This window comes from Plodia interpunctella, chromosome 9, assembly GCF_027563975.2.
Source record: "Plodia interpunctella isolate USDA-ARS_2022_Savannah chromosome 9, ilPloInte3.2, whole genome shotgun sequence".
NCBI classification, from domain to species: Eukaryota; Metazoa; Arthropoda; class Insecta; order Lepidoptera; family Pyralidae; genus Plodia; species Plodia interpunctella.
This window is the reverse complement of record NC_071302.1, coordinates 574,727-602,412: the sequence shown is the minus strand read 5'-3', so window position 1 is coordinate 602,412 and position 27,686 is coordinate 574,727. Positions and strand designations below refer to the sequence as shown.

General features: G+C 32.2%; 3 protein-coding genes across 3 annotated transcripts in view; 1 reads left to right on the top strand and 2 right to left on the bottom strand.

The window, feature by feature from the left end:
- Nucleotides 1-25,759, top strand: part of LOC128672519 (neuropeptide SIFamide receptor-like) — a 121,683-nt gene extending 95,924 nt beyond the window's left edge. The window contains exon 3 of the mRNA XM_053749734.1: nt 23,708-25,759. Coding sequence (XP_053605709.1) covers nt 23,708-24,476 — 769 coding nt within the window. The 3' untranslated portion in view covers nt 24,477-25,759. The remainder of the gene's footprint in view (nt 1-23,707) is intronic.
- Nucleotides 4,831-7,009, bottom strand: LOC128672522 (uncharacterized). Its single transcript, XM_053749737.2, has 2 exons — nt 6,938-7,009; nt 4,831-5,374 (listed from the first exon to the last, which is right to left on the bottom strand). Exons 1-2 carry the CDS (start codon nt 6,947-6,949, stop codon nt 5,141-5,143), a joined length of 246 nt encoding a protein of 81 aa, XP_053605712.1. The 5' UTR covers nt 6,950-7,009; the 3' UTR covers nt 4,831-5,140.
- Nucleotides 9,159-10,211, bottom strand: LOC128672520 (larval/pupal cuticle protein H1C-like). The gene is made up of 2 exons (XM_053749735.1): nt 10,172-10,211; nt 9,159-9,570 (listed from the first exon to the last, which is right to left on the bottom strand). The coding sequence occupies exons 1-2, from the start codon at nt 10,181-10,183 to the stop codon at nt 9,199-9,201; spliced, it is 384 nt and encodes a 127-aa protein (XP_053605710.1). The 5' UTR covers nt 10,184-10,211; the 3' UTR covers nt 9,159-9,198.
- Nucleotides 25,760-27,686: the final 1,927 nt, after the last annotated feature.

Sequence of the window (27,686 nt, the reverse complement as noted above, 5' to 3'; positions counted from 1 at the left end):
TTTCTAATATTGATCTAAACCATCCGCTATACAAATATGATAATAGTATAAAATTCTATCAGTAATTAGTATCATCATCAGTAGTTTTTCTGTGATTCACGAACAAACTTACAGAGATACAGACAAAAAACTTGAAAAAAAAAAAACAAATTTGGCTTCTATTAGTCCCACTAAACCCCCCCAAAATAGTATCTCTTTACAGACATATCCTATTTACAATTTTATTATATGTATAGATTAGAATAATTACCTGAACCTTTGCAGATTCCAATTTGTGCATAATGAATTTTACTTATTTAAAATGCATTGTTTTTATTTCAAAAATTATTCCTTACCATACGAGTATAACGCAGTCTCTCATAAAATTCCGAAGAGCTAAAAAATTTTGTGGACAAATTGACAAAATAATAAAACTTGTCAATCAATTTTAGCCGACCCGGCTCGAACGTTGAGTGAGGTCTGAACGGTGACCTAAAAATAAATATATCCCGCAAAATAAGTTAAATAATACATACCTGTTATTGTTTACATTGCGAAATTTTGAGACCAGCAGACACGGATGGTCAAAATATGACAAATTTTGGCCTCCCATACCAATTGGGCGATCAGCTGAGCGAAAGAAAGTCGAAAATTTTCGTTCTTATTTCACAGATTTAGTCTGTTCACTTCTTTTAGAAGATGTTGAATTCCACGTACTGAGTATATAGTAAAAAATGTGCAATTTAAATATCTTAACATATATTTTGAGCTACATATAAAACTACTAGGACTTAAGATTTAAATCAATGGGAAAATATATAATAATTATCAATGTTTGGATGGCGATGTGGCCAAAATCTTTGGTCAGCAATAAATAAAACTATATAGTGGTAATTAAATGAAATTATAATAACTTTTTCAAATTAACAATGAATTTATCAAAAATCACATACAAGCAAATCGGCGGTAATATTTGTATCTGTCATTGTGTGAAAAAATATTTAAATCAAGAATAAAACAATGTCTTTTTTTTCTATCGGTGGCCAGTAAAACATTAATCCTGGACATACCGCCCACCAAGGACATCCTGAAGGAATGTCCTTCTCTACCGCCCACCATGCAGGGACATACACAAATATGCAAGATGGAAATTAACAAAACAAACTATCTAGTGAACAGCACAAATTGCACCTACTAGGACTATAGGATATAACTACAATGTATTCTATATAAACTAAAAACTATATATTGGTTGAGCTGATAGCTCTTAAATATGCAATGTGAGTCACAAATTAATGTGAAGTCTCAAATATGCAATGTGAGTAATAAATCACCAATATTTCTTATATAATTAAACAATTCTTATTTATCTATGTAACTGTTATTTCTGTATTTCTAACTAAAACAATTGACATATTTATTTGTACAGTTCGCTTCCATATTAATACTATTTATAACATTTGGAGGAATTCTACAGAATCTATTAAATCCACTAACTTGGCTAGTGTGCTTGTAAGGCATAGGGAACACTGGATCACTCTCAACACCTAGGAAATTGGATGACCAATTACACGAACGAACTGACGTATTCGAATACAATTTCTTACTCACAGAAGGATTCGTTTTCCTCCAGCTTTTAGATTGCCGAACTGATGCATGTGAGTGCACGTGTGGATAAACTATATCGGCAATTCCCGAAACAATCCATCCAAACGATGTGTTTTGAGCAATTAGTGATCCTGTAGAATCTCTCTTCATTCCTAAATTTAGTATTTTACTGTACACCTCAGCACCTAATAACATATCCACTTCATTAGGGCTGTAATAAAAGGGGTCGGCCAGATTGACATTTTCCCACTCAACTTTGGCTACCGTCGTTGTCGGGATAAATGTTGTGATCGACCTAAGCACATGAGCTTTGACCGCCAAATCATAACTAGGATCGATCCTAGACTGTAACCTAAATGACACCGTACAATTTGACTGGACTTTACTGTCCCCACCTACACCTGTGATAAGATGTTTTGAATAAGTTTTCTTTAAACCTAGCAATTGTACCATTCTTTCCGTTAAGAATGATCCCTGGGATCCTTGTTCCACTAGGCACCTAACTGACCTTTGTGTACCTGCCTTCGACACAGCGTTTACAACAGCTGTGCTTAATAGAACTGTTTTGTTACAGTCCCCTGTCGAAAGGCAAGATATTGTAGGCTGAACTGTTCCAGCATTTCTATTAAAAGGTTTAATAACCACATCTTCTTTATGGACTGTATTATTTTTTGACGACGAATCATCTCCCATACCTCCAATTCGGTCTTTACCATTAGACCCAAATCCACCACTAGGGTGAAGTAAAATATGGTGTCGTCTTTTACAAATTACACACTTAGACATATATTTACATAAGCGAGCTGTATGGTTTGAGCTTAAACACATATAACACAAGCCCTTCTCTTTGGCAAAGTTACGACGTGAGTCGTTGGGCTGTTTACGAAACTTTGTACATAAACTTAATCTATGATTTTCTGTACAATATGGACACACAAACTCCTTCACCTCTCTTACATGGAGAGATGTCACTCTATGAACATGTTGCTGTTTAGATTTAAACTCTAATGATTCTAAACCTCGAAAACGACTAGTTAAAAATTCAGTAAATTGTTCATAGGTAGGAAACTTATCTGAAGAATCTGAGGATACCATTAATTCCCAAGCCTTCCGGGTATCTTTATCCAGTTTAGAACTAATAATATGTACAATTAGTATATCCCAACTAGAGACATCTATACCTAAAGTTTTCATTGAATCCAAACAATCAGATGTTGTACTGACTAACCTCTTAATATCAGAAGCCGATTCGTTAGTCAACGTCTTTTGATTCAATAAACAATTTAATATACCAGAAGCTATATATTTCTTATGATTGTACATATTTTCCAATTTTCTCCAACTACAGGCGTAGCTATCGGAAGTAACCTGTACATTGCGTAACAGCTGTTCCGCTTCTCCTTTCAAATGGCCTTTTAAATAATAAAACTACCTTACTAGTTGAGTCGCTATCACTGCTATATTCAGGCTGGACCTTAGTATCCCTAGATCTAGTTAATTCAAATAATACCTGTTTTAAATCAGTTTTGTACTCCATATACACGTCCTCAACCTCGTCATAAATACTATTTTTATAATAATCGGAATTTTGCAATTCAGACTCCTTAACTGTAGATATTAAATTAGTGTGTGTGCTGTGGAACTGTGCCCACTGCTGCTCTAATTGTTCCAACCTAATCTCTAAGTATGGAACTGTTACACGGTCCTTAGGACTCTTTTTGTAATTAATACTGCCTCTGCAGATTTTTTGTTTAACATCATTTTGAATAGCTAATAAAGATTCCATCTTTACTTAAAGAATAAATTAATATTCGCAAAAGCAGTCAATCACACAATCAATATACACACAGTACACCTATTCACTAAGTTCATATATTGCGTACAAATAACAAGTAAGTAGAAAACTACCAAATTATACAAAAGTTAAAGTTAAATTATACTATACAAGTAATAGTATACGTCCAAAAGTTTATTTACGAAGAATCACTGCTCGAATCCGACACACCACAATGATTAACACTTCTTGGACTTCCTTTGTAACTATATTAAGTAAAATCGAATTACAATATTTCACTTGCATTCACTCACTAATATTTAGCTCGTTGCAAGCTCAGCTCACAACCAAACTTTAATCCAAACAGCTTGGCCTTTTTGCTCAGAACGCAAATTATTTCCTCCGGGAATCGAACTCCCGGCCGCCGTATTCCTCACTCTGTAACGCTCAATCCTCTTCTTGACCGTTCTTTCCTTTGCTATCCTTGTACACAAGCGGTCCGAAGCCCGACAACAATGTATGTTGCCACAAAATATTGATGCGTTACAATAGTGTACCACTACACTTTCACCAAGTAATTTTTGCCGCTAATATTTATCCAACTCAAAGGACCAAATGGCCAAAATCTTTGGTCAGCAATAAATAAAACTATATAGTGGTAATTAAATGAAATTATAATAACTTTTTCAAATTAACAATGAATTTATCAAAAATCACATACAAGCAAATCGGCGGTAATATTTGTATCTGTCATTGTGTGAAAAAATATTTAAATCAAGAATAAAACAATGTCTTTCTTTTCTATCGGTGGCCAGTAAAACATTAATCCTGGACACGATGTTTTACCAAGAATCTAAGCATCCTTTTGAAAAAGGGTCTTAACAGACGGACAGATAGACAACGAAGTGTTCATAAGGGTTATATTTAACTTTTGATAAACATAACACTAAAAAGGGATGTCGTACCTTTTGTAAACGTATCGTTTATCACGTAGGTGAGGTGAATGAATGAATATATTCTATACCGAATTAGAGTTTTGGTAAAATATGAAAACACACCAAATTTTTTCTTGGAGCAGCTTTCAAAGGGTCTTTTCGTGATGTTTTGCGAATAAATAAACGATGAATGAACCTCAACACATGACGAAACATTTTTTTACTCAATAAAATGTGCTTTTCGTTAAATAAAGAAAATATATTGTGTATTTAAAATAATATTTTGCCGGTACCAGCGACTGGTTCCTTATGTGCCTTTGAGACTTCATACTGCGATTTTTGTTATACACCGTACAACTATCGTGAGTATTTATTTCCTTGTAGTTTTTTGATTCTAGTTAACTATCAGCAAATGATATACATTTTAAAGAACTAAGTGGAATTTTTCCCATACACAGGCATGCGACCCGCCTATTGGGAAGTGGTTAGCATAGCATTTTGTATGAATGAAATAAAAATAAACACAACTTTCTGCATTTACTTTATTTTCAGCGAGGAACTAAAACATTACACTTTACAATTTCCGAAAATCAAGACGACATTTTTAGTTCGCATGACATTGTTTTATGGGAAACTTTGACTTTGGATTTTCATGAGAGGAAATAATGAATACAGATATAATCATTGTCATCATATCACCTTCACATGTTTATAATACAGATTGGTATTTAAGAATCTAAGATTTCTTCTGCCTGTGATACTAGTTTAGCATAGAAGATTAAGTTGCTGCTGGCGTGCAGTTTACAAAGGTTCCCACAAAATCATATCATCAATCGGCGTTATTTTAGAACACAGTAGGTAAAAATGGACTTGGCAATAAAGGGCTTCTATACAGAGTGCTCACGGGAGACGCTACTATTGGCGCTGGATGGATGATGGGCGAGTGTACCAGGGGGGCGTGGTGCACCAGGGGCGCGGGGTAGTGCAGGGGGGCGTGCAGCACGGGGGGGTACACCACCACTGGTTTGGGGGCCGGCGCAGGCGCCGCCAGGGCTGCAGCCAGGAAGCAGAGGAGTACCTGGAATATAGATTTTTTTTTATTTATACATTTTCTTTTACTAATCATGAACTTTATATACGATCAACAGCCAATTAATTGAAAATCCACGATTATCTCGTGCACAGTGGGCCATGCAGGATAATTTGACGTGAGATAAAATAAATATAAGCAATAACGGCAAGCTCTTCTGACATGGTAGCGGCGAACACTGTTTCTTTGAGTTTCTTTGTTCATTTCTTCTCAGCAGTGGTCGTTCTAAATGCCAGTTGGTAGTATGTAACTTTTTGAGAAATAGTATTCAATTTAATAATTTACCTGGAAAAGTGCCTGTGAATATCTAATTTATGAATTAACTATTTGATTTTGAGGTAAATTAGTATAGTACCTTTCTAGGTAAATTTTGAAACACACATTTAATAACAAATAAAATAATCTAATGAGAAAGCATTGATTGAAGTCATTGGATATCATAGTACCAAATAAACAACCTCAATGTCGTATGATAAATTGGAAAATGATGTAATATTTTATTTATATTACAACATTTAGTTTACTTTCATGTCTATCCTACTTTGATGATTCTTTATGTTATAATAATTAGGATATTTTCCTTATTTTTGATACATCTCTCTCTTTTTTAATGAGGACGTGAGGTACATCTGTCTAGTCAAAAAAATATATCTAATAGATTTTTTTATGATATGGTTTCTCAAGAATAATATAAAATATACCAGTGCGTAAAATTCAGACAAAAGTAATAAAAATGTGAATGATTAATCTTGAATTTTCCGACCATTTAGTGGAAATATAATTGCAGTATAATCACAAGTACAAAATTGTGGCAGTCTGACTTGTCACGTGAGTCCATGAAAGAGAGGGAAAATTAGCAAACAGGCACGAATGTTTTGTCATAAGATTCTACTTTTGACAAGATATTGTACTGCAGGGTATATTATTAACTGTAAAGTTACGTTTCTGGAATCACTATATATCACATAGCATAAAACCAAGTCGCTTCCCGCTGTTTGTCTGTCCCGACATAGAATAATTCAAGAGGAGGTACAGGTACATAGTTGATTATGATTTTATCTAAGCGAAGCCAGTGCGCGCCGCTAGTACAAAAAGATGAATAAACTTAAAAACTAGTGTACCGATTTTGATCACATTTGGCACAGAGACAGACGATAAGTTCAAGAGTAATTTAAAATATGTACCTAGACTATAATGAAAAGTTACAAAAATACCATTTATTTACATTACAATCAATAATCAATCAATAATTGAAGCTGCAAGAAGTATAGCAGCATTTTAGATGAACCACTGAAGTAACCCCGAAATATGCTTATTAAATAAATAGTATTTTCTTTACGCCAAAAAACAATTCCATATGTTTCATTTCCTTCACAAAACTTTATTCAAATTTTAAAAAAGCCACTACAACTAAAGCCAGTCGTTTCTTTTAATGGCAATTTTATCCAGTGGATAAAGACAATGAAATATTACCCCTTTTAAAAACAACTTATAAAAATAAAATCTCTAAAGAAAATGTCGCAAGCAAATGTAAAAACACGGCACACTTACAAAACGCTGCATTTTCGGATATTTTCGTCAATTCCCAAACGGCTAACTGAATAGAAGCGGGTGAACTAACTGACAGATACTCCATTGCTCTTCATATATATCTGCAGTTTAAACTTTTTCCATACATGTATGTGTCTATGTATGGCATGGAATCTGTCTAAATACTTGGGTTTCGTCGAAACGCCTCAGAATGCGAGATATAAACACACCAATTATATTGTTACGAAAGCTTACTCAGTATTACATTCAATTCATAGTATTTAAAACTGTAACTGGACAGTCAGTGTATGTATATCTATGTCAGTCATATTTCTATTTAAAAGTATAGTAATATTGATGGAAGTTCCTCATAATCAATACAAATTATCTGGATTTATTTTCTTTAAATTCAAAGTTAACCTTATTGGCTCTTATTGATAAATCAATGGCAATATACTTCTTTGCATAAACGTTTATTCATTTGGTGTAACTTGTTATCTACTTGCTCATCAAATAACAAGTTATATATAAAATAATATATATTAAGACAAATCACACAGCTTGAGCTAGCCCCAAAGTAAGTTCGAGACTTGTGTTATGGGATACTAACTCAACGATACTATATTTTATAACGTATACATATATAGATAAACATTCAAGACCCGGGCCAATCAGAAAAAGATCATTTTCCATCATGACCCAACCGGGGACCGAACCCGGGACCTCTCGGTTCATAGGCAAGCACATTACACATTCGTTAGCACCAAAAAGATAAAATGGATGGCAATGATTATCATGATAGTACATTGCCCGTTAAGTGAATATCATGTCATTAAAAAATATTTTACCTCGCGTCCTAATTGAGGGGTGGGATGCTCCAATACTCGATATTAGATTAATAACAGTGATATAATTTAAGTACCACAAGTACATATTATTTTGGTGTTATGCATTACGCCGCATCGCGCTGTCTTGCCGCTTTTGCCGACAAGCTAGAATGCCTGGTGAGGCGAAGAGACAGATGTGCTTTGCTATTTATGGCATGAATTCATCGAATTACATGCTTTATGCATTAAGTGACGCAATGTTTGAAGTTAAATTTATAACATTGTATCTGCATTTTGCTGTAATTTGGAATTATCTTTTGATGTAGCGGATAATACTGACCATTCACGGGTGATCATGATAAAATTTGTGGATTGGTCGACTTTGTACAAAAACTCACTATATTTTAATATTCTAGATTTGATTAGAACTTAAATTTCAAAAGTGTTTTCTTTAAAGAATATTAAATTTTTTCGAGACTTACTCTTGTTAAGTAATACATGATATGTCTTGAAAATTAACTTCAACCTTACTGTTCTGAATTCATATATTTTACTGATATTTTACCTGTTTCTTTTAAAGTTAAGAATGCTAAAACGACATTCCATTTACTTTAAACGGGTAGAGTAATTACAAAGAAAAATATCGAGTTAAAGATTGATTATTTTTGTATATCTTAAAAATATTCCGATTCCAAAGTTATTTACGCTATATACATAGTTGTAAGTAAATAATATTTGATCAATCTTGCTAATTAAAATTGTCATCCAAATTAAGAAGCAAGCGACAAGGAACTCATCAGATTCCGATGCGAATCTCTTGAATGAAATTAATGAAAATTCAAACAATTAACTTTGAATTACGTAACTGGCAATTGGAATCACAAAAAGCAACTGTCAACATTAATTTGTGAGGCTCAAAATCAAATGAATATTCTAATCTATTCAAGCTATATTTGAGAATCGAGCTCCAGCTAAAATTTAATTTTATTGTGTAATCGCTGAAACTTATTTAAATTCTGTAAACATTATTCAGTTTTGAACGATTCAAATTATGGAAAGCTCCTTGTAAGAATGTTTTTTAAAACTTTCAGCATTAAGTTCATTTGCATTTGTAAGCATTTAAATATCGCACAAATTAATTAACACATTATATAGAATATAATGTGATCATAGGTTGCAAGGTAATGTGCTGGAAATGATGCATTATATTAAAAAAAAAATCAAATGAAGGCTTTCATTCATACTATTACTATAAACGTTAAAATATTAGTTTGTTCTTCCTTCTTTCATATCAAAAAGTAATTTTGTATGTTTTGGAAGATAGAAAGTAATATAGACTTCTTTTAGCGGACATCGCAATAGCTAGTTAAAATTTATAAGGTGACCAACAAAATTAAATAATAACGAAAAGAAAATTACGGAGGTAATAATTTATTTAATTTACTATAATCATCTTCAATGATGGACAGCGATAACTGGCAAGGCCTTGACGACTGGGGCATGATGGACGACTGAGCTGGTGTGAGCTACAGCCACTGGAGCAGTTTTGAGGACCACTGGGGCGGCGTGTACAGCATGAACAACAGGCGCGGCATGTACGGTATGAACAACAGGCGCGGCGTGCACGGCATGAACAACAGGAGCATGGACGAGAGGAGTGCCGTGGTTGACCACTTGGCTGCTCTTGGTGATAGTGGTCTTAGCGGCTAAGACTGGTACGGAGTGGACCACTGGAGCGGCGTGGACAGTAGCCACGACTGGAGTCTCGTGGGTGACCAGAAGGCCGGGGGCGGCCGCGGCGCATGCCAGGAGGGCGGTGAATGCAACCTGTGGAAGTGAAGTTAATTAGATATTTTTATATTTAGGTGTGTTCATATTAATTTAATGAACAAAGCAGTACGTAAACTGTTTAAATAGTCTGCCAAACTGTGAAAAATATTTGTTTTGAAAGCTAAAATGATCTGATAAATGTAATAAACTTTATCAAGGTATAATGTTATTTGTAAATTTAATTGAAATCACCATTACAATTAATACAAGTAAATCAAATTGAAAATTTAATAAATCTCCGACACGGAGGTTACTGGCATCATCTCATCTCGTCTCCAACCGGTTGAATATACATTTGGCAAACATGCCTAAGAATACTCTATTAAATTATCTTTTAAATAAAGAAAAAGAATTGATCTAAATCGGCTCAGCAGTTTGTCAGCTACGATGATACAGATACACAGATACATAAAACTTATAACTCCATTTAGGGGTTAAGAATTCAATTTAAATCGGAATTCCTTATCACAGAAACATCCCGAATTATAATTGTTCTAAGTAAATTTCACTTTAATGTTTTCAGTAAGTATTACTTAAAAATGTTAATATTTTCGAAAATGTGAACAACGAATAATTTTCATAAAAACCCGTGACTTACAATGGTCTTCATGTTTATTCGATGCAAAGGAACAGACGAATCTAACTGTCCACGGTCTTGGCCCGGTATTTATACCGGCTCTGCCCAAAATTCGACAATGAGAGAACGCAATGCGTACTTGAGGTATCAGTTTGGGAGTAAAAATGAGCTTATTTGGAGAAGGCACTTTTCCGAGCAAAGACAGATACAAGAAATTATTTTCTGTCATTGTATATGTACAATAAATGATGAACCGTTAATCAAAATTTATTCGTACACTAAAATTTATTTTGTTGAAGTAAACGCAACTTTTGTTAAAAACAAAAAAACACATACTTATGTGTTTTCAAAGGCAAACATTTTGTAAAACATTTTGCATTATATCATATTTCAATTTACTTAAAAAGCCAAAATACCTATTAACATTATTTTTTAAAAGAACAAGATTTTTTTATGTATGAAATTCATATGTACAACTGGAAATTGGTTTCGGTTAGTAATTATAATTAATTTCTTATCTATATATCTTCGAAACATTGATACATTATATTTTTTTTTACATTAAATAAATTAATAATAATTATAACAAAATCTATTATATATTTTTGTTTTCTTGTGTAAATGTTTACAAAGTAACAACTTTAAGATACCGCATCCACAGAATCTGTAAGCTTGCGCCTCGCTTGTTAAGATAAATGAATACATACAATATTATAATCGCAAGCGCAGGGCATTCGTCATTGCAAGTAGGTTGGTGTCAAGTTCATTGGTTACTTAATTGTTATTATCGTATTGTATGCAAAAATAACTATAATTTACAGGGTGGTAGGTATATGGTGGTTAGATATGTAGTTTTCTGAGTTGGCGTTATTAAAATGTAATGTATTTTAATATTATGTTTTTATACAATTCGAGTGTAATAGGTAAATAAATTATTTCAATTCCATTATTTTTTGAATTTCTGATTCAGTATTAAAACTTTACATAATTATTGTTTACATATTACATAAAAACACAATAAAAAAACTTAATTTTCAGTCCCAGGAATAAAAATAACAATATGGTATTTTTTATTATAACGAATCAAAATTTAAATTATAATCGAAATAATACTTGTATTTTTGAAATAATATGTGTAGATAAATTGTTATCGTCTTATTTAAAAAGCTAACCATTTGTCAGCAGAGGAATAATATATATACGTGACTCTAGTAATAGCATTCTTAAAGTAATTTGTAAAGACTTGACAAGTCCGATGATGCGGTACTGGATCACAGCACATCGGGAACCTAACCAAAAATGATTTATTGTAAGACTGAAAATACGCCTTGAGGCTTTATTTTTATTTTATTTGATTTAGATGTATGGGTTTTTACCTAAAATAAATAAACTATTATTATATATATTATTATAATATAAAATTTATTTTGGAATTCTAAATGCGTAAACTTATAGCAATCTTTGTCAGGAAAACTCCTATTCATTTCTAGTTTTAAGTACAATAAGCAATAAATAATGTGATCCAGTGATTGTATCATTGTAATGATATGCATGGTTCACGGTCTCATGTGTCATTGTGATGCCGTTATTCAAATCTGTAAACCGTTGAGCTTATCTGATGGCGTGCGGGCATTACAGTCACGTGACAGCCTACAATGTAAACAAGTGAAAGTAGGTAATTAATATATAAAACATTATATTCACTCAGTAGATTTATAACAAAATATTTCTTGAAATATTTAATATAATCACAGAAACATCCAATCAACAAACAACACAGAATATTAAAAACATATAAATTTATATTATTTAAAATAAATTGTTATTATTGGTATATCACAAAAAAAACATTTGAAATTACCATACCTAGTACTTACTATCTTATTTATACTTCTGTGTTTCATTATTATATGTATTACATAAACAATTAATTCAATACATATAAATAACGCCAATGTTATTGAAGTCATCAGTCATTTCTGATATCAAAAATTGAGGCATATCATCTTTAAGTTGCATAAAGAATTTTTTGATAAAAAAATATAGCTCTTTTTTCTATAATATCACTGACAAAATTTAAGTCATAGTCTAAAGGTGGGTTTATTACCGGGCAAAAATCTAAACAAAAATGGGTTAGCACTCGGGCAAACTGTGTTCACCTTAATTGAATCCGGTCAATAACGTAATCATTAGTGACATTATAATTAATATATATTGCAAACAAACCTCGTCAACACATAACCATGTTGTGTCAAATACAGCCGCCTAATCTCACAAGCCTTTGACAAGTGAGGTTGCTCAGACAGCCTGGGGCAAGTCTGAGGACACCAAGAGTCTCTATGACAGTCTGTAAGTGAGAGTTTAATTTGTAATCCAAACTTACTTAAATTATGACACCTACACATACTCAGGACACATTTGACTAAGCAGCAAAATTATGGATTATGAATTTGATAATGATTTTATTTAAAACAAAACTGATGAAAAAATAAATTTTAATTACTTTAATAATTTACTCAACATGTGTACAGTTAATATTTGCTATTAAATCGATCAATTGGTTATTTTTTAAATTGTCTACACAATTTAGAGTAGGTTGCACCAGTCACTTTGAGATTAACTTTAAACTGCACAAAAAAACACAAAGTACTCCATTTTGCCTAAACTTCATCGTAAAATCAACGCCACTTGGTGCAACTCACAAGTCTAGAAGTCACTTAGGAAGAATTATTTTGTAATATATAATATGAATCAGGAGAAATCGAATATAAAAATATATCTGTATCACAATAAAAATGCAAAGTCTCTCAACCAATGCATATATGTCTGGTCGCGATAACTCATAAATGGATTTTCATATCACACTGGCTGTCAATGGGCAAAATGATTTACGGTGAAGATTAGCGTTTGAAGTTTTTAAACTGGTGAATACAGTTGCAGATACTAGTGTTTATAATTGCTACTTTAGCTCATATTTAAAATAAAACGTTAGTATTTTTATATCAATAACCTTTTAGTCAATATGATGTTTTGTCTCTACATTATTTGAAACTTCTGTGAAAATTGCTGAACTTCTTTCACTACCACTTTGTTTGTAATTCCAAATGAAAACTAACTAATTTTAACAAAATATTTCGATTGGAGTGTAGATTGGTTGAGAAGTTATTAAATTTTAGATTTTATTGAGAAGACTTAGCAAATTTTATAAACTGAATTAGCTAACGAATTGAGTGTGACCCAAAAACTTGTTAAGATTTTGTATAACAATCGTAGGGCTTTTAGTAAGAGAGCCAAATGCAAGTTTCCCTCGACAATAAAAACAATTAAAATGTAATATTTTAACATCAGCTCACAATCTTGTTTAAATTTATATTCCAGCATTTAAAGTTAAATAATAATGTTATTATTAAGACTTCTCTTTTTGAAGGTTCTAATGTCGAAACTATTCATAATTCTACATTTATATCGGGTTATTGGTATCATCAGGCAACTTGTATGCTCGTTTTGCACACCATACTATAGAAAATGCGAATTTGCAGTGAGCTCTCGGACTAGAATAGTAAATACTGCACCATTTTAGATGTATTATTTTCCAATAAAATTCTAGACCCTTTTGCTCATTCACAGGTCTTTTATAAAAATATTGCTATTTATTTTCACCTATTTTTTTGATACCTTTGTTCATTTTGAATTCATACAATATGATCTTAAAGGTTTTGTTTGCTTGTGAATATTATTTGTGATAACTATATGAGCCACTTGTACGTATGAAGTATGAAGTATTCGTAAAGTGTTCATTTCGACTGCTTCTTATCTTGTCTTGTACAAATTTAGGCATTTTAAATAAGTAAATGCGATTAGTAAAGAAATATAATGGATAATATATTTCGTATGTACGTATGTACGTATGTATGTATGTTGTGATGAAATCTTGTACTAAATTTTGAAGCAGATATCTTTAACCTATTGAGCTGAATTTTTGTGCACACGTTTATTGTAAAAAAGGACCTTTCAATTTTAAAGATTCCGCTATGATTTTATAACCGGCCGCTTGCCTGACGTCAATCCTCCTTGGGAATGCTATTGTTGCCTGTATCAGCTGCCTAGGCTGTGTGTCGCTTAGTCGCCTCGTACGACATCTACAAAGATATGTAGTGGTCCTATTCTAAGACGGAACCATACGCCTATTATCAAGTACAAATACTAAGAGTAGGTTGCACCAGTTTCGCGCCATTGGTAAGACTAAATAGCATACTTTGATAGCATACGTTGTTGCGCGCAGGTTAAAGTCATAATATAAGTGGTACAACCGAACCTAAGCCAATATATCTCATTTTTGTGTCACAAAACATATTTTTCAATTAAAATCAAGTAATTGACATTGTAATGTGACCTGTTTACTAAATGTTTATAATCTGTCACATAGACTAATATCCATATTTACGTTGTTTTGTGTTTACAAGTAATTAGCAAGATCGCTCGCATTAAAACTATTGTAAACAAGGCTGCGTTTTGTATTCCGACCAGAGGTTTAAGTTCGTTTTACAATTGCCGCTAGATTTCCTTCGAAGTATTTCAAGTAAATATTACTTGAATCTATATATTGTATATATTATAGTAATATAATATTTTTTACCATCCACTGAGAACTAAGATCAATGTATTTGTATGTAATTGTAATGCAAAAAACCTGATAATATTCAATATACCTGACTGAATACCTGATTCTTTTATCCATTTTTTTCGATAAGCATTTATTAAGCACTAGGCTTAATAAATAATTACAGTATAAACCTATCCTATCCTAACCAATATCATAAATGAGAGAGTAAGTTTGTTTGTTATCTCTTCACGCTCTATCTACTCAACCAATATTCTTGAAATTTTGCATACATGTATTTTGAGGCATAGGGCCTTTTATCCAGACTCAGATAAAAAAATAGTTAATTTAGTTACTTTTATTTATTCGATTTTGTTTTGTGGGATGACAGCATGCTCTCCGTTTAAATTTGCACACCCGTGGACGGTGAAACATGTAGGATTAAGCTTTTCTTTTAACACCACATTGTAAAAAAAAAGGTAAACTCATGTTTTTGCAAATAAATAATCTTTGTGTTTGTCTTTATCTTTGTCTTCTTTTCCTATTATGAGAAAAATCGACAATTGCATTTGACATCTTAAGCTTAGGCAATGTTGTCTGAGACTCAGGCCTCAATTAATTAAGGAGTCTATTATTAGATCATTAATCTTCAACCGTTTACGTAGAAATGCCTAGGGCTATAAATCTATGTAATTTAATTTTCGCTCTCAAATATCGGATTATTATCTTACAGATTTAGTTCTGTTTTTAATAAATTTTTAATTATTGAAATTTAAATAAGCTACGATTTTTGTAGAAAAAATCTTATAAATATTCTAAAGAAAATTAGTTCCCTACATAGAATCTTATTATTTTCTCGAAAAAAATAAATACATGACCGACAAATATATACATAACGTCTTGACAAGCAGACGGATAACAACGTGTGTAATGTGTGTAATTCCTCACTTTTTGAGAAAAGGAATAATATATATTATGAAAAGTTGACTAGCCTTTAAAAATAAAGTTTTTTCATAGAATGATCTTACAGAGAGGACACTAATATAACTCGATCCCCGAATGTCTGACCACATTAAGTCTGGACAAAAACAAAATGTTAGAGTTTTCCTTATGGTAAGGTCAGCAACATAAAAAGATGTAGGCTCTCTTTGTTTTCATTGCAGGACGTTGACCTTTCAACATTATACGTTCTATTTTATAAAGGAGATTCTTATCATCGCCGATAAGCTAGCAATCTGTCCAATAAGCCAGCAATTTCAATCATACAGCTAATCGTGGCCGACTGCCGCAACTTTTGATTCTGTCTACCCCGTTCGTTTTGCCAGGACAGTTACGTTTTCTCCCAATTGATTTTCCGGATGATTTACTTATTTTTTCATTAAATTTATTCTGCACTAGCTGTTGCTTACAGTTTCGCCCACGTTAGCATAAGTTTAACGTCTGCTCAATATCTTTTTTCATTTCAAATTTAATCAAAATCGGTCTGACGATTTATCCGAAGCTTTTTAGATTTAAAGATAGAATATAATAAAAATTAGATAAAAATATAATAAATTTTACAGCTAAATCTTCCTCAGGAACCACACTATGTATTGGTAAAAACCGCACGATAATTTATTGCGAACAGACAGACGTGGCGGAGCACTTTGATTTGTAATATGTAAGGAAGTATAGATTATATTATTTGCGTACAGAATATGATGTGAGCCTGCCTTATGACTATAAATTAGATTTAAATTTAATGGATTACGCGGAGGCAACGAACTTTGATAAAATTAACGTGGCTATTTTTAGATTTTCGTAGTTAAAACTCTCTACGCATTAATCACTGCAATGTATTCTGTGAAGTTTAATATATTATGAAGGGTTCACTATTATATATTCTTGCTTTAATTTTTTAAAGCTCTTCTTTTCCTCATAATATAAACATGTTTATTAGATAAAAGAGCAACATGTCATTCGTTTTTTTAATAATTTTAATCTCACCTAACGGAAATAAACATTTCGTAATTAACCGTGTGATTAATTATGTATGTATGTATACTTATAACGCCTGCATTTTTCATTGTTATTTATATAAAGCATATATCATGTGTTATTCATCACATAAAACTATATTCCTCGTCGCAAAATCTCCTTGATCTTGTGGTAGAATAAACACGCTTAGCGCAATCCTGTCAAATACAAATTTACGATTTTATGTTTCGACTGTTAAATTGGTCAAATGACCGCTTGCTCAAAGAAAAATGATATTTTTTCCAACAATATCATTACACAGTTGCTTCCAGCTGTCAGTATGTCACTATATTTGACGACCTCGGTGGCGCAGTGGTAAAGTGAAAGGAACCGAGAGGTCTCGGTTTCGATCCCCGGTCGGGTCATGATGGAAAATGATCTTTTTCTGATTGGTTCGTCTCTTGGATCTATATCTATATATGTATTTGTTATAAAATATAGTATCGTTGAGTTAGTATCCCATAACACAATTCTCGAACTTACTTTGGGGCTAGCTCAATCTGTATGATTTGTCCTAATATATTTTATTATATTTATTTATTATTTACTATAATTATAAGCTATATATATACTATATATCTTTAAAACTACGCATTTCCAGGGCGGGTCGCTATTTTGTAATAAATGAATATACTAACATTTTAATAACTAACAATGCAGTTCCTTGAATTCCGATATTTATTTTCAACTACATAATATACTTCTAATAAACATACCACTGGAAACTGATCAACACAACAAGCTAAAAAGACCGAAGCCGTCTATAAAACCAGAAATCATCAACCATAGAGAATATGTCATCTTTCGCCCATAAAGAAGCCAGTATACGACGACCGTTCAGTTATAAAAAAGATATAAAATCTATGGTACTAGAATAGCGAAGAGTCAGTGTCGATTTCATTCGAAATAATTCTACAATTTATATTAATCCTTGTATAGCATGATCTTGGTTTATAGATAATAAATACTGATCGTAAATCTTTCTACTGGATGTTTGTATTAGGCGAGTCCTTTTATTATGCCTGTTAGTTTGTACTGTTATTATGAAGTTGAACGGAATTTGATGGAGTATGAATTTTGACAAAGGAATTTTGGACAGTTTTGTTATTTCTTACATTTCTATTCATATTCATAGAATGCCATGGAACGCCATAGAACGCTATAGAACGCTATAGAACGCTATAGAACGCCATAGAACGCCATAGAACGCCATAGAACGCCATAGAACGCCATAGAACGCCATAGAACGCCATAGAACGCCATAGAACGCCATAGAACGCCATAGAACGCCATAGAACGCCATAGAACGCCATAGAACGCCATAGAACGCCATAGAACGCCATAGAACGCCATAGAACGCCATAGAACGCCATAGAACGCCATAGAACGCCATAGAACGCCATAGAACGCCATAGAACGCCATAGAACGCCATAGAACGCCATAGAACGCCATAGAACGCCATAGAACGCCATAGAACGCCATAGAACGCCATAGAACGCCATAGAACGCCATAGAACGCCATAGAACGCCATAGAACGCCATAGAACGCCATAGAACGCCATAGAACGCCATAGAACGCTATAGAACGCTATAGAACGCTATAGAACGCTATAGAACGCTATAGAACGCTATAGAAAGCTATAGAACGCTATAGAAAGTTATAGAACGCCATAGAACGCAATCGAACGCCATAGATCGCCATAAAGTTCCATACGGCACCATAGAGCGCCATAGAGTGTTGGAGCCCAGAGTTCACTCTCTTCCGTTTTTCTCGACTGCGACTTCGTTTGCGATGAGTCGCAAAGCTATGAGTTTGACGTGCCTACGTCTCCATATTCCTGTTTGTGATATTTGTTTGTTTGAAAGATTAGAAATGTCTGTAGACATATATAATTATTAGCTGCGCCCCGGAGCTTCGCGCCAGTGGATATTTCAGGACAAAAAGTACCCTATGTGTTATTTCAGGTTCTATTTCAACCGTGTGCAAATTTTTGTCTCAAGCGGTCCAGTAGATTTTGAGTGAAGGAATAACAACCATACACACATACATCCTCACTTTCGCATTTATAATATTAGTGGGATTGAAGCCGAATATACTGGGCTTACTTTTATAAAATGTAGTTCATGGAAAGGGACCTCTAAAATAACTCATATCAATATTCCACAGAAGGCAAGGCGCGGCCATTAAAACGTATATTAAAAATATTAAAAGCCGGCAAAAAAATAAAGTGAAAGATAAAAATCGACGCCACTTGCATGAAACATTAAAGTGGTGAAACTCGCGCCGTCGGTGTTTCATTTAATTTTAACATATTGCACTTAATCTGAAATTTATCGGCCGTCATTTATCTGATAAAAATTAATAAAAACAATCGATTCCACACCGGCCTATCAAATTAATTAAACGATTGTGCTTGTGAAAATTTACGATATCACATTCCTTATTTAAGAAACTGTATAATGAAATCAAGTGAATTTCTACTTTCTTGAATACGAAATATAGTTGAAAGTTGTCAAGCCATTTTGTTTAGGATATAGAGAGTTTAATCTGAATATGTCTAGACTCTACCAGGAATTTATTTGAAGTCCTTTCAGCGTCGTACTCTAAGAGTTATTGTTTAATATACTTTGTGGAATGTACCAAATTGAAATCGTTGCTTTTGAAAACATTACTTAATTTATTTTAACTATTTCCCGTGGGAAGGGATTGTAATTAGATTAAATATAAGTACCAAGGTATTGAAAAATTACACGGGCTGAGCAAGCTCCAATTATTATACCATTCTTTTATTTTTATTGCATTACATATGTATGTTAGTTAATTAAAATAAATGCTACACAAATATTTATAATTATTTATATTAAAATCGAAATTTTATATCAATATGTTTTTTTACAAAAATGTCATCTCATTGCATTCGATTCGGGAGTTACCCATGTATGTCGTTAACAGTGTTATTTCAGATTTTTTTGAGAGCGAAAATGTAATAATTTTTATATTAATTTCATAAATTAGAACATTAAACATTATTTAAACTAAAAATAACAATTTAAATAAACACATATTTTATTGGGCGCGTCTCATTAAGGCGGATTTATGTGATAATTTTGGTTGAATTCTACTACAAATTGTATTATTTTTATTATACATATTATAAAGAAACATGTGGGACAAGTTGTTTAGCCGAGGTAATGGTGAAATTGTTAGGACCTTGTCAAAAGCAACATGTCACTCGATATATAAACAGGAAAACGCATACAAAATTGTTCTGACATAATGTCATTACACAGCTCATATTTTCGACATAAATTTCGTCACATAAATTAACTCATTTGGCAAATTGACTCTTTCGCGATATGTTTTTTTGTTGTAAATACTGCCAGCCTTATATGTTACAACAATTAACAGCATAACCAGACCAATTCTAGGGTATTTTTTAGGGTTCCGTAACCAAAAGGTAATAAAGGACCAGGACCTTCTGACCGTCTGTAACCAAACTGTATCTCATGAACCGTGATAGTTAGATAGTTGAGTTGTTTCGCAGATGATGTATTTCTGTTTCTGCTATAACAAGAAGCTAAAAACATAATAAAAATATCTGAAAGGGCCCCCATTCCACAAATGTGTTTATTTTTGCCGTTTTTATAAATAAGAATTTATACTGAATCCTCAGTGCGCGAGTTCGACTCGCACTTGGCCGGTTTTATTTAGTGTAATTGGACTGTGTTTATTTTAAAGAAAAAAGCAAAAAAACTACATTAATTTACGTAATTTTCTTAATTATTACTGTTAAGGTAAGGTTTATTATCCCATAATGGAGTGTAGTGCGTGAATTATACAATTATGTCGTTTACAATTTATGTCAATGTTTGGATAATGACGCGACGTTGTCGCAGTCCTAGAACCTGGCCCCATTGTTCCGTCGTGCTCCGTTACGTCGACGTAGCGCATTCCCGCTCCGTTATTTTCCATAGGTTTCACATTGACGTACGTACTTTAACGTAAATTAAAAAATAAACCTTGATTGATCCGACCAAAAAAAGATTTACTTATTTTTTATAAATAAAGATAATATTATAAACAAAGTTATGAGTGTTACTAAAATCACAATAATTTTTTTTTTTCAATATAAAGTATAAAAAAACCACTTACAGATATTTTCTAAATAATTAACTTACATATTAACATCGGCAAAGTTTTATCAATTTTTTGCAGAATTTATAGAATGTTGGAACGGAAGACTAATTAATAAAGCTGCAAAGCTCTTTATCCTGAGCTTTTACTAAGTCCTTGTTTTCTTTTTGGAATTTTCCTAATCACTTCGGTTGGTTAAGCAATATTAAAATACAGAAATTTTTTTATATGTTTATTTTTGTATATTTAAGAATTAAAGCTGCACACTTCATTTCTGAGCGACCAGTAAGTACTGCGAACAAACTCAATAATATTGTGCATTTATATTTAAAAAAAACTGAAAAGGCTCATTTGGGGTTGGCGGAGTTAACACGCTATGCCAACCCCAACTAAATGGTAAAAATGTCAAGAAGAAAATTATATAAAAACTAGCTTTTGCCCGCGGCTTCGCCCGCGTAAATTTCCCACGGAATCAGTTATGTTTCCGGGATGAAAAGTACCCTATGTGCTTCTACATACTTAAAACTACAATACAAAATTGGTCGAGTAGATAGAGCGTGAAGAGGTAACGAACAAACAAACTTACTTTCGCATTTACGATAGTAGTTAGCTTTTTTTACCAAATAACACAATATTTAGTACAGACAAAAAAAAATATTTTTCTGCAGTATATTTTAATGAAATTCCGAGTAAAACCAAGTGATGTTGATCTTAACCTTGTATTGATCTTCGCGGTACTTTGTCATCCAGAAGGTATTGAGGCTACCTCACTGACCTTTTCATAATGTGCATATTTGGCGCAGATGACCTCAGTGTGTCGGCCATCTTACCTTTTAATCCATCACTTTAATAATTGATATTTTTTACGTTTTGTTTGTAATCATATATATATATATATATATATATATATATATATATATATATATATATATATATATATATATATATATATTAAATAATAAAGTTATTTTTGTTAACTTATTTAACTTAAATATAATATTTTAACACGGTCGGTACAGTATGTAAGTTCCTTCCATTTCGTTCTGTCGTTTGCCATATCAATTGATACTCCTTTCCTGTTCACACTATCCTTGACACACTCCATCCATTTCTTCTCAGGTCTTCCTCTATTCCTGGAACCCTTTACTTCCATCTTTAATGCCCTTTGTTTTATACTACGTGGTGATTGATTTTAAATAAATTATTCAAACACTGACACCATAACTGGCAGTCAACCTTCTGTTATCCATGAACTTATTATGAAACAACAAATGTTAAGGAGCAACGAGTCATGACAGCTAAAGGCTGATCAGTCACGAGCTACGCTAGCTCACGTCCATTTGACCGTGTCCTTTGATTAAAAGAAAATGAACCTTATGGTTATATATTTTTAAGGTCTTATGAGACCATTGTTAGGTTTAGTTCAATTTTGTTGGGTATCTGTATTTTTTTCAAACTTTTGCATCTTATTATGAACGTAAAGAGGATTCTATTCTCCCTCTCTTGAATTTAAATCTTAAAGTTTTGCATTTAATAATATACTCAGTTTGTGTACCTCTATCTGACGAATACAAATATATTGTTTGTCTAAAAACACTAACAATAGTTCGCTATAGTATAGGATGTGGTGGTGTGCTGAATGTGGTGACGCGATGGGGTGGAAAAGTTCTCGAATTACGACCACGAACCGGGAACCCCATCGTAGGACACAGGACACCCACCAACCGGGTGGTCGGGTGACCTGACCAAAGTTGGATGCAGGTCGCTTGGAAATCCTTCGAAGGCAGTGGATTCTCTGCGTTTGAAATAACTAACTATCCTTATCTTTCAAATGGACGTATTATTATATCATGTATATTAATAAGTATGCGCGGCAGCTCCTATAATATCCTGAAAGAATTAATTTATAGACCTTGAAATATATCTATGTTCATCGTACAATAGTTTAGCAGATAAAAATGTTGTAACTGCTAAGTTACAAAAAAAATGTGAAGGAATAAAAAAAAAGGATATCAGATATACGAACTGTAAAAATAGATCACTATTTTAGGACAGTCGAATAAAAATAATAAACGAACAAATGTAGCAATAAAATCACAAACGAAAAAAAAAATCATACTTGCAACAGTTCGCGCTAGTTCAGCTATTGTTCCCCTCATTATCTCATGTTTATGTTTCTCCAAGCGAACGCTAATAAAGCAAAGAGACCGTGACTCCCTTGGGCTTTGATTTGGCAAGTTTTTTTCATACGATCCTGAATGGATAAAGTTGTTATATTATCATATGAGGTCGTTGACTTCCACGTGCGTAGATAGGAAACTTTTTGACCGAATTCAGATCCAAATGGGTGTTTATAGAAACAAATTCATTCGTTCAATATGCTTTTGGTATTTTAGAATTACTGCTGAAAAGTATTTTTTATAAAAAAATGTTGCTCATGGCAACAGACATTTTTCAACTGAATTATTTGCCAACAAACAGAATACCCTTAGCGATGAAAATATCGGAAGAAGCCGTCTTCCGATGGTTTCAGCGTTTAGCCCAATTAAAGCACCAGACTGGAATATTCCACTAATTTCACTTCTCCTGAACACTGTCTTTTGTTTTTCACTAAATATTCCCCCATCTTGAGTATTAAGTAAAAAGTTAACTCTAATGGTTAATGTGTTTATATTGTCCAGTATTTTAATTTACCATATTTATCATATAATTGAAAGATATTACAAAACGAATTAAGTAGAATCCTGAGAGGTTTCTGTTACGTTTTGAATAACATTTTGTGATACTTTTATATCTTTGTTCCAGATTCCTCGCAATCTGGTGGCCGCTGAAGTGTCAGATCACCAAGCGCCGAGCCCGCATGATGATAGTCTTCATATGGATATTCGCGATCGTTGTCACCACTCCCTGGGTATTTTTCTTCGACCTTGTCGTTGTTTTTGAAGACAATCCCAATGTACGACTCTGCCTTGACGTCTGGCCTAACCCTCTTAGCGAAATCCTCTATTTCGTCATCGGAAATCTCATCTTCTGCTATATCCTGCCAATGGTCCTCATCACAATGTGCTACATTCTCATCTGGATCAAAGTTTGGAGACGATCCATTCCAACCGACACGCAAGATGCTCAAATGGAAAGGATGCAACAGAAATCTAAAGTCAAAGTTGTGAAAATGCTTGTAGCTGTTGTCATTCTTTTCGTGTTATCCTGGTTCCCCCTTTATCTCATATTTGCGAGGATAAAGCTTGGAGGTCCTGTTAAAAAGTGGGAGGAAGATATATTCCCGGTCGTGACACCTCTCGCGCAATGGCTTGGAGCGTCGAACTCCTGCATCAACCCAATTCTCTATGCATTCTTCAACAAGAAGTACCGGAAGGGATTTGTGGCTATAATTAAGAGCAGAAAATGCTGCGGCAGACTTCGGTACTACGAGACTATTGCTCTGCAGTCATCGAGTACATCGACAAGGAAATCTTGGCATTATAATAATAATAACCACGCTTCTATCACGCGTCGTTCGCCGCCAATGGATAAGAACGCGGTGTCGTTCATTTTCAACCATACCGGCGTGTAGAAGCCCAGTGGTTGGTGAATGGAACCGGTACTCTCAAGTCTTGGGCTTGCACGGACGCAATCCCCGAGCGCCATGCGTCGCAACGCGTCGCGTCGCATATCGTGACTTGACACACTTTGTATGCATTTAAGGTATGTTTTAATTTGACAGTTTGATGTTGTCTAGTGAAAAAAACTTTGACTTTTTCAATAAATTTGTATCTAAGGTGAACATAATCAGTGAATGTTTTAAGATATTGTAACTTTTATACGTAAGTGTGTTAAATGTTAAGGAGAATTTATTTTTACACAGATTCGTACTTAATAGAAGCGGGCAGCGAACGCACATTAAGCACAAAGTTTTGTAGTATAATCATTTTTTTTTCATGTTTGACATATTAATTTTTGGCTTTGAATAAATTTAATATACGTAGTAAGCATTTATATAAAAAATAATAAAGTGATAAAATAGTGTCTCGTAATATGGCACAAATACATATAAAAGTGAATAATTACAGTACAAAAATGTTTTGTAGAAAATAAGCTTTTTAATATGTAATATTGTAATATAGAATACAAAATAAGAAAAGTTTCAAATATTAAATTGGAAATTCGATTACCTGTTAAAACTCAGATAACTTTTAGCACTTTTAAGTACTTAAATATATAAAACCGAAGAATTGTACAAGATATTAATTTTCCAGTGAGACCATAAAACTCAAAAATTTATAGGCGTCATTAAATTGTCAACTGAGATTTGTTATCTTTTTTTTTTTGATCATAAAATTTAAAAATAACATTTAGTTCGTATCTTCGGTCTGCGCTGCGCAAATGAAATCAAAAGTTTTTAAATAATGACAATTTTGTATTTCCTTACCTGACAAAATTTGCATTAAATTTCCTATTGTAAAATATTTCAATATAGTTTTTCTTTAAAAACTCATAATATATTATTTGATATATTTATTTTGATTGGAGGAAGGAAAGCAAGGAAATCGTAGTTTTATTGTTATAATAACTTTGCCACAGTCGCTTGGAATAGACGAACAAATTCATAAGAAACTACTTTTTATATACAACATAAAAATACTTAATATTATTAAACATACATCTATTTATATAAATGTTTTTAAAAAAATATAAAATAAACTATCTTTAATGAAAAAAAAAAAACTGAGTAGATTATATTGTTTGTTTTTATCAAAAACAAAATATTATTTTTAAAATAAATTATATTTTAATATTCGAATTGATTAATATTGTAATACATGTTTTATGTGTTATTTTATTTTGTTTTTATTATTCACAAATAAAAAAAAGGTTATTGTTTGATTTTAAAATAAGTTCTCGTTTTAAATGTAGAGTAATTAGAAAAAGATAGGCGAATTTGTATTTTTGAGGTGAATTGAAATTGGATGTTTTATTTAACTTTTGTGAATTACTTATTTAGCCATAAACTTCTAAGAAATAAATGAAAGGCATTCATATTTTAAAATTGGTATTTCTATACAAATAATCCAAAATTATTTTTTTTAAATTGAAAACAATATTTTACTATACCCAACTTTGATTCATCTTCAATAAATTTTCGATAATATCGACACTCAGTCGAAAGCCGCTTAGAGTGCACAAAATATAGCATTTAAGTACTTATAATAATAATAATAATTGTCTAAGTTTTACTCGTCTACATTATGTGTCATGTCATTACTATATACAATATATAAATCATATTGTATCCTAAAATAATTATTGTAAATAAAAACAATCACACTAAATGGCAAAGCACACTTATACTACTGAAATTGTATATTTATAAATCTGTATAATTCATTTATATTTAATTGCAATTTAATATTTACAATGAAGATTATGAGGATGAAATGAAAGAAATAAAACATCTCCAAACCATATAACTTATACTTATAGGATTTTCCAATTTAATTTTAAATATAATCTCAAAATTCACGAAAAATTAAAAAGTAAATATAGCGATAACCACTATTGTTCTATCTTACAAAAGTGTGCATTTTTTTTATTTAACAAATAGGTACCTAATTCGTTTATTTATCCTACATCAAGATTATTTTCTCGATATTGTTAAAACATTTCAATAATATGTGTAAGCTGTTAATTTCATTTTGTATATTTGTTTAATATAACTGTATCTTACTGGTAAATATTTACAACATAAATTGCAAAAAGTAAATTTCATGTTGTATTTTCGTTTAATGTAACTGTATCTTACTGGTAAATATTTACAATATAAATTGAAAAAAGTAAATTACGACATTAATGTAGTTTTTAATAGAGATTTTTTTAAATTAGTTATTGTTCTGTGTTGGTGATGCTTCATATCACAGACATAGCTTGCAAGACTGAAGTACGGCAATCCTTCTAAAGGAGTTTGTGTGATATAGTGAAACCTGATGTTCAAAACCTTTTTTTATATTTTGTCTCCATTGCAGCTGATATCAATCCAATAAAGTTAAGACTATTATAACCCAATATAACCATTACATATAATTAATAATACTCTAGAATCGTTTTCAAAAATAATCCACTCTAGTGTTTTATTTGGTTTTAAGCTTCTTGATATTGGAATTGCTAGTTTTTTCTCAGTGTTTTACTTGAAATCATAATGTTATAATGGCAAATCTATTTTCTTTCAAATGTTTTAAAAGTCAAGCTAAATTAAATGGAAATATTTTGTGTCAGTGGACCAAGTAAACTGTGCTTTATTATTTCATGGCGATTCGTAAAACGCATATTTACGTTTCCATTCGACGGATCTGTTAAATTAATGACATCAAATGTCAGTTTGACAGATCAACTCGATTATTGTAAATGTAATATAGAATTGTGTATAGTAGGCATCTATTACAATGCATTATAATGTGTTTATTATTGTATATGAAATGAATAGGTTACTTTCACGCTGTGCATGCGACGAATAGGATTTTAAACATGTTAATAGTCAGTGTTAATGAAAATAGATATTTTATTAAATTTAATTAATATTACTCGTCCATCTGTCATACTAGCCGATTGGTAAACGGGATAATGCGATCATTTTACTTTACGAAAATATCAGTTTAATTTTATGCTCTCTAACAATTTACGAAAGTAATTTAGTTTTGTCTTGTATCGAAACGGCTCGGATTAAATCTCAGCAATGTACGTTAGTCGAGGTTAAAATATATTCTCAAATAATATCTGTTAGTACCTGCAA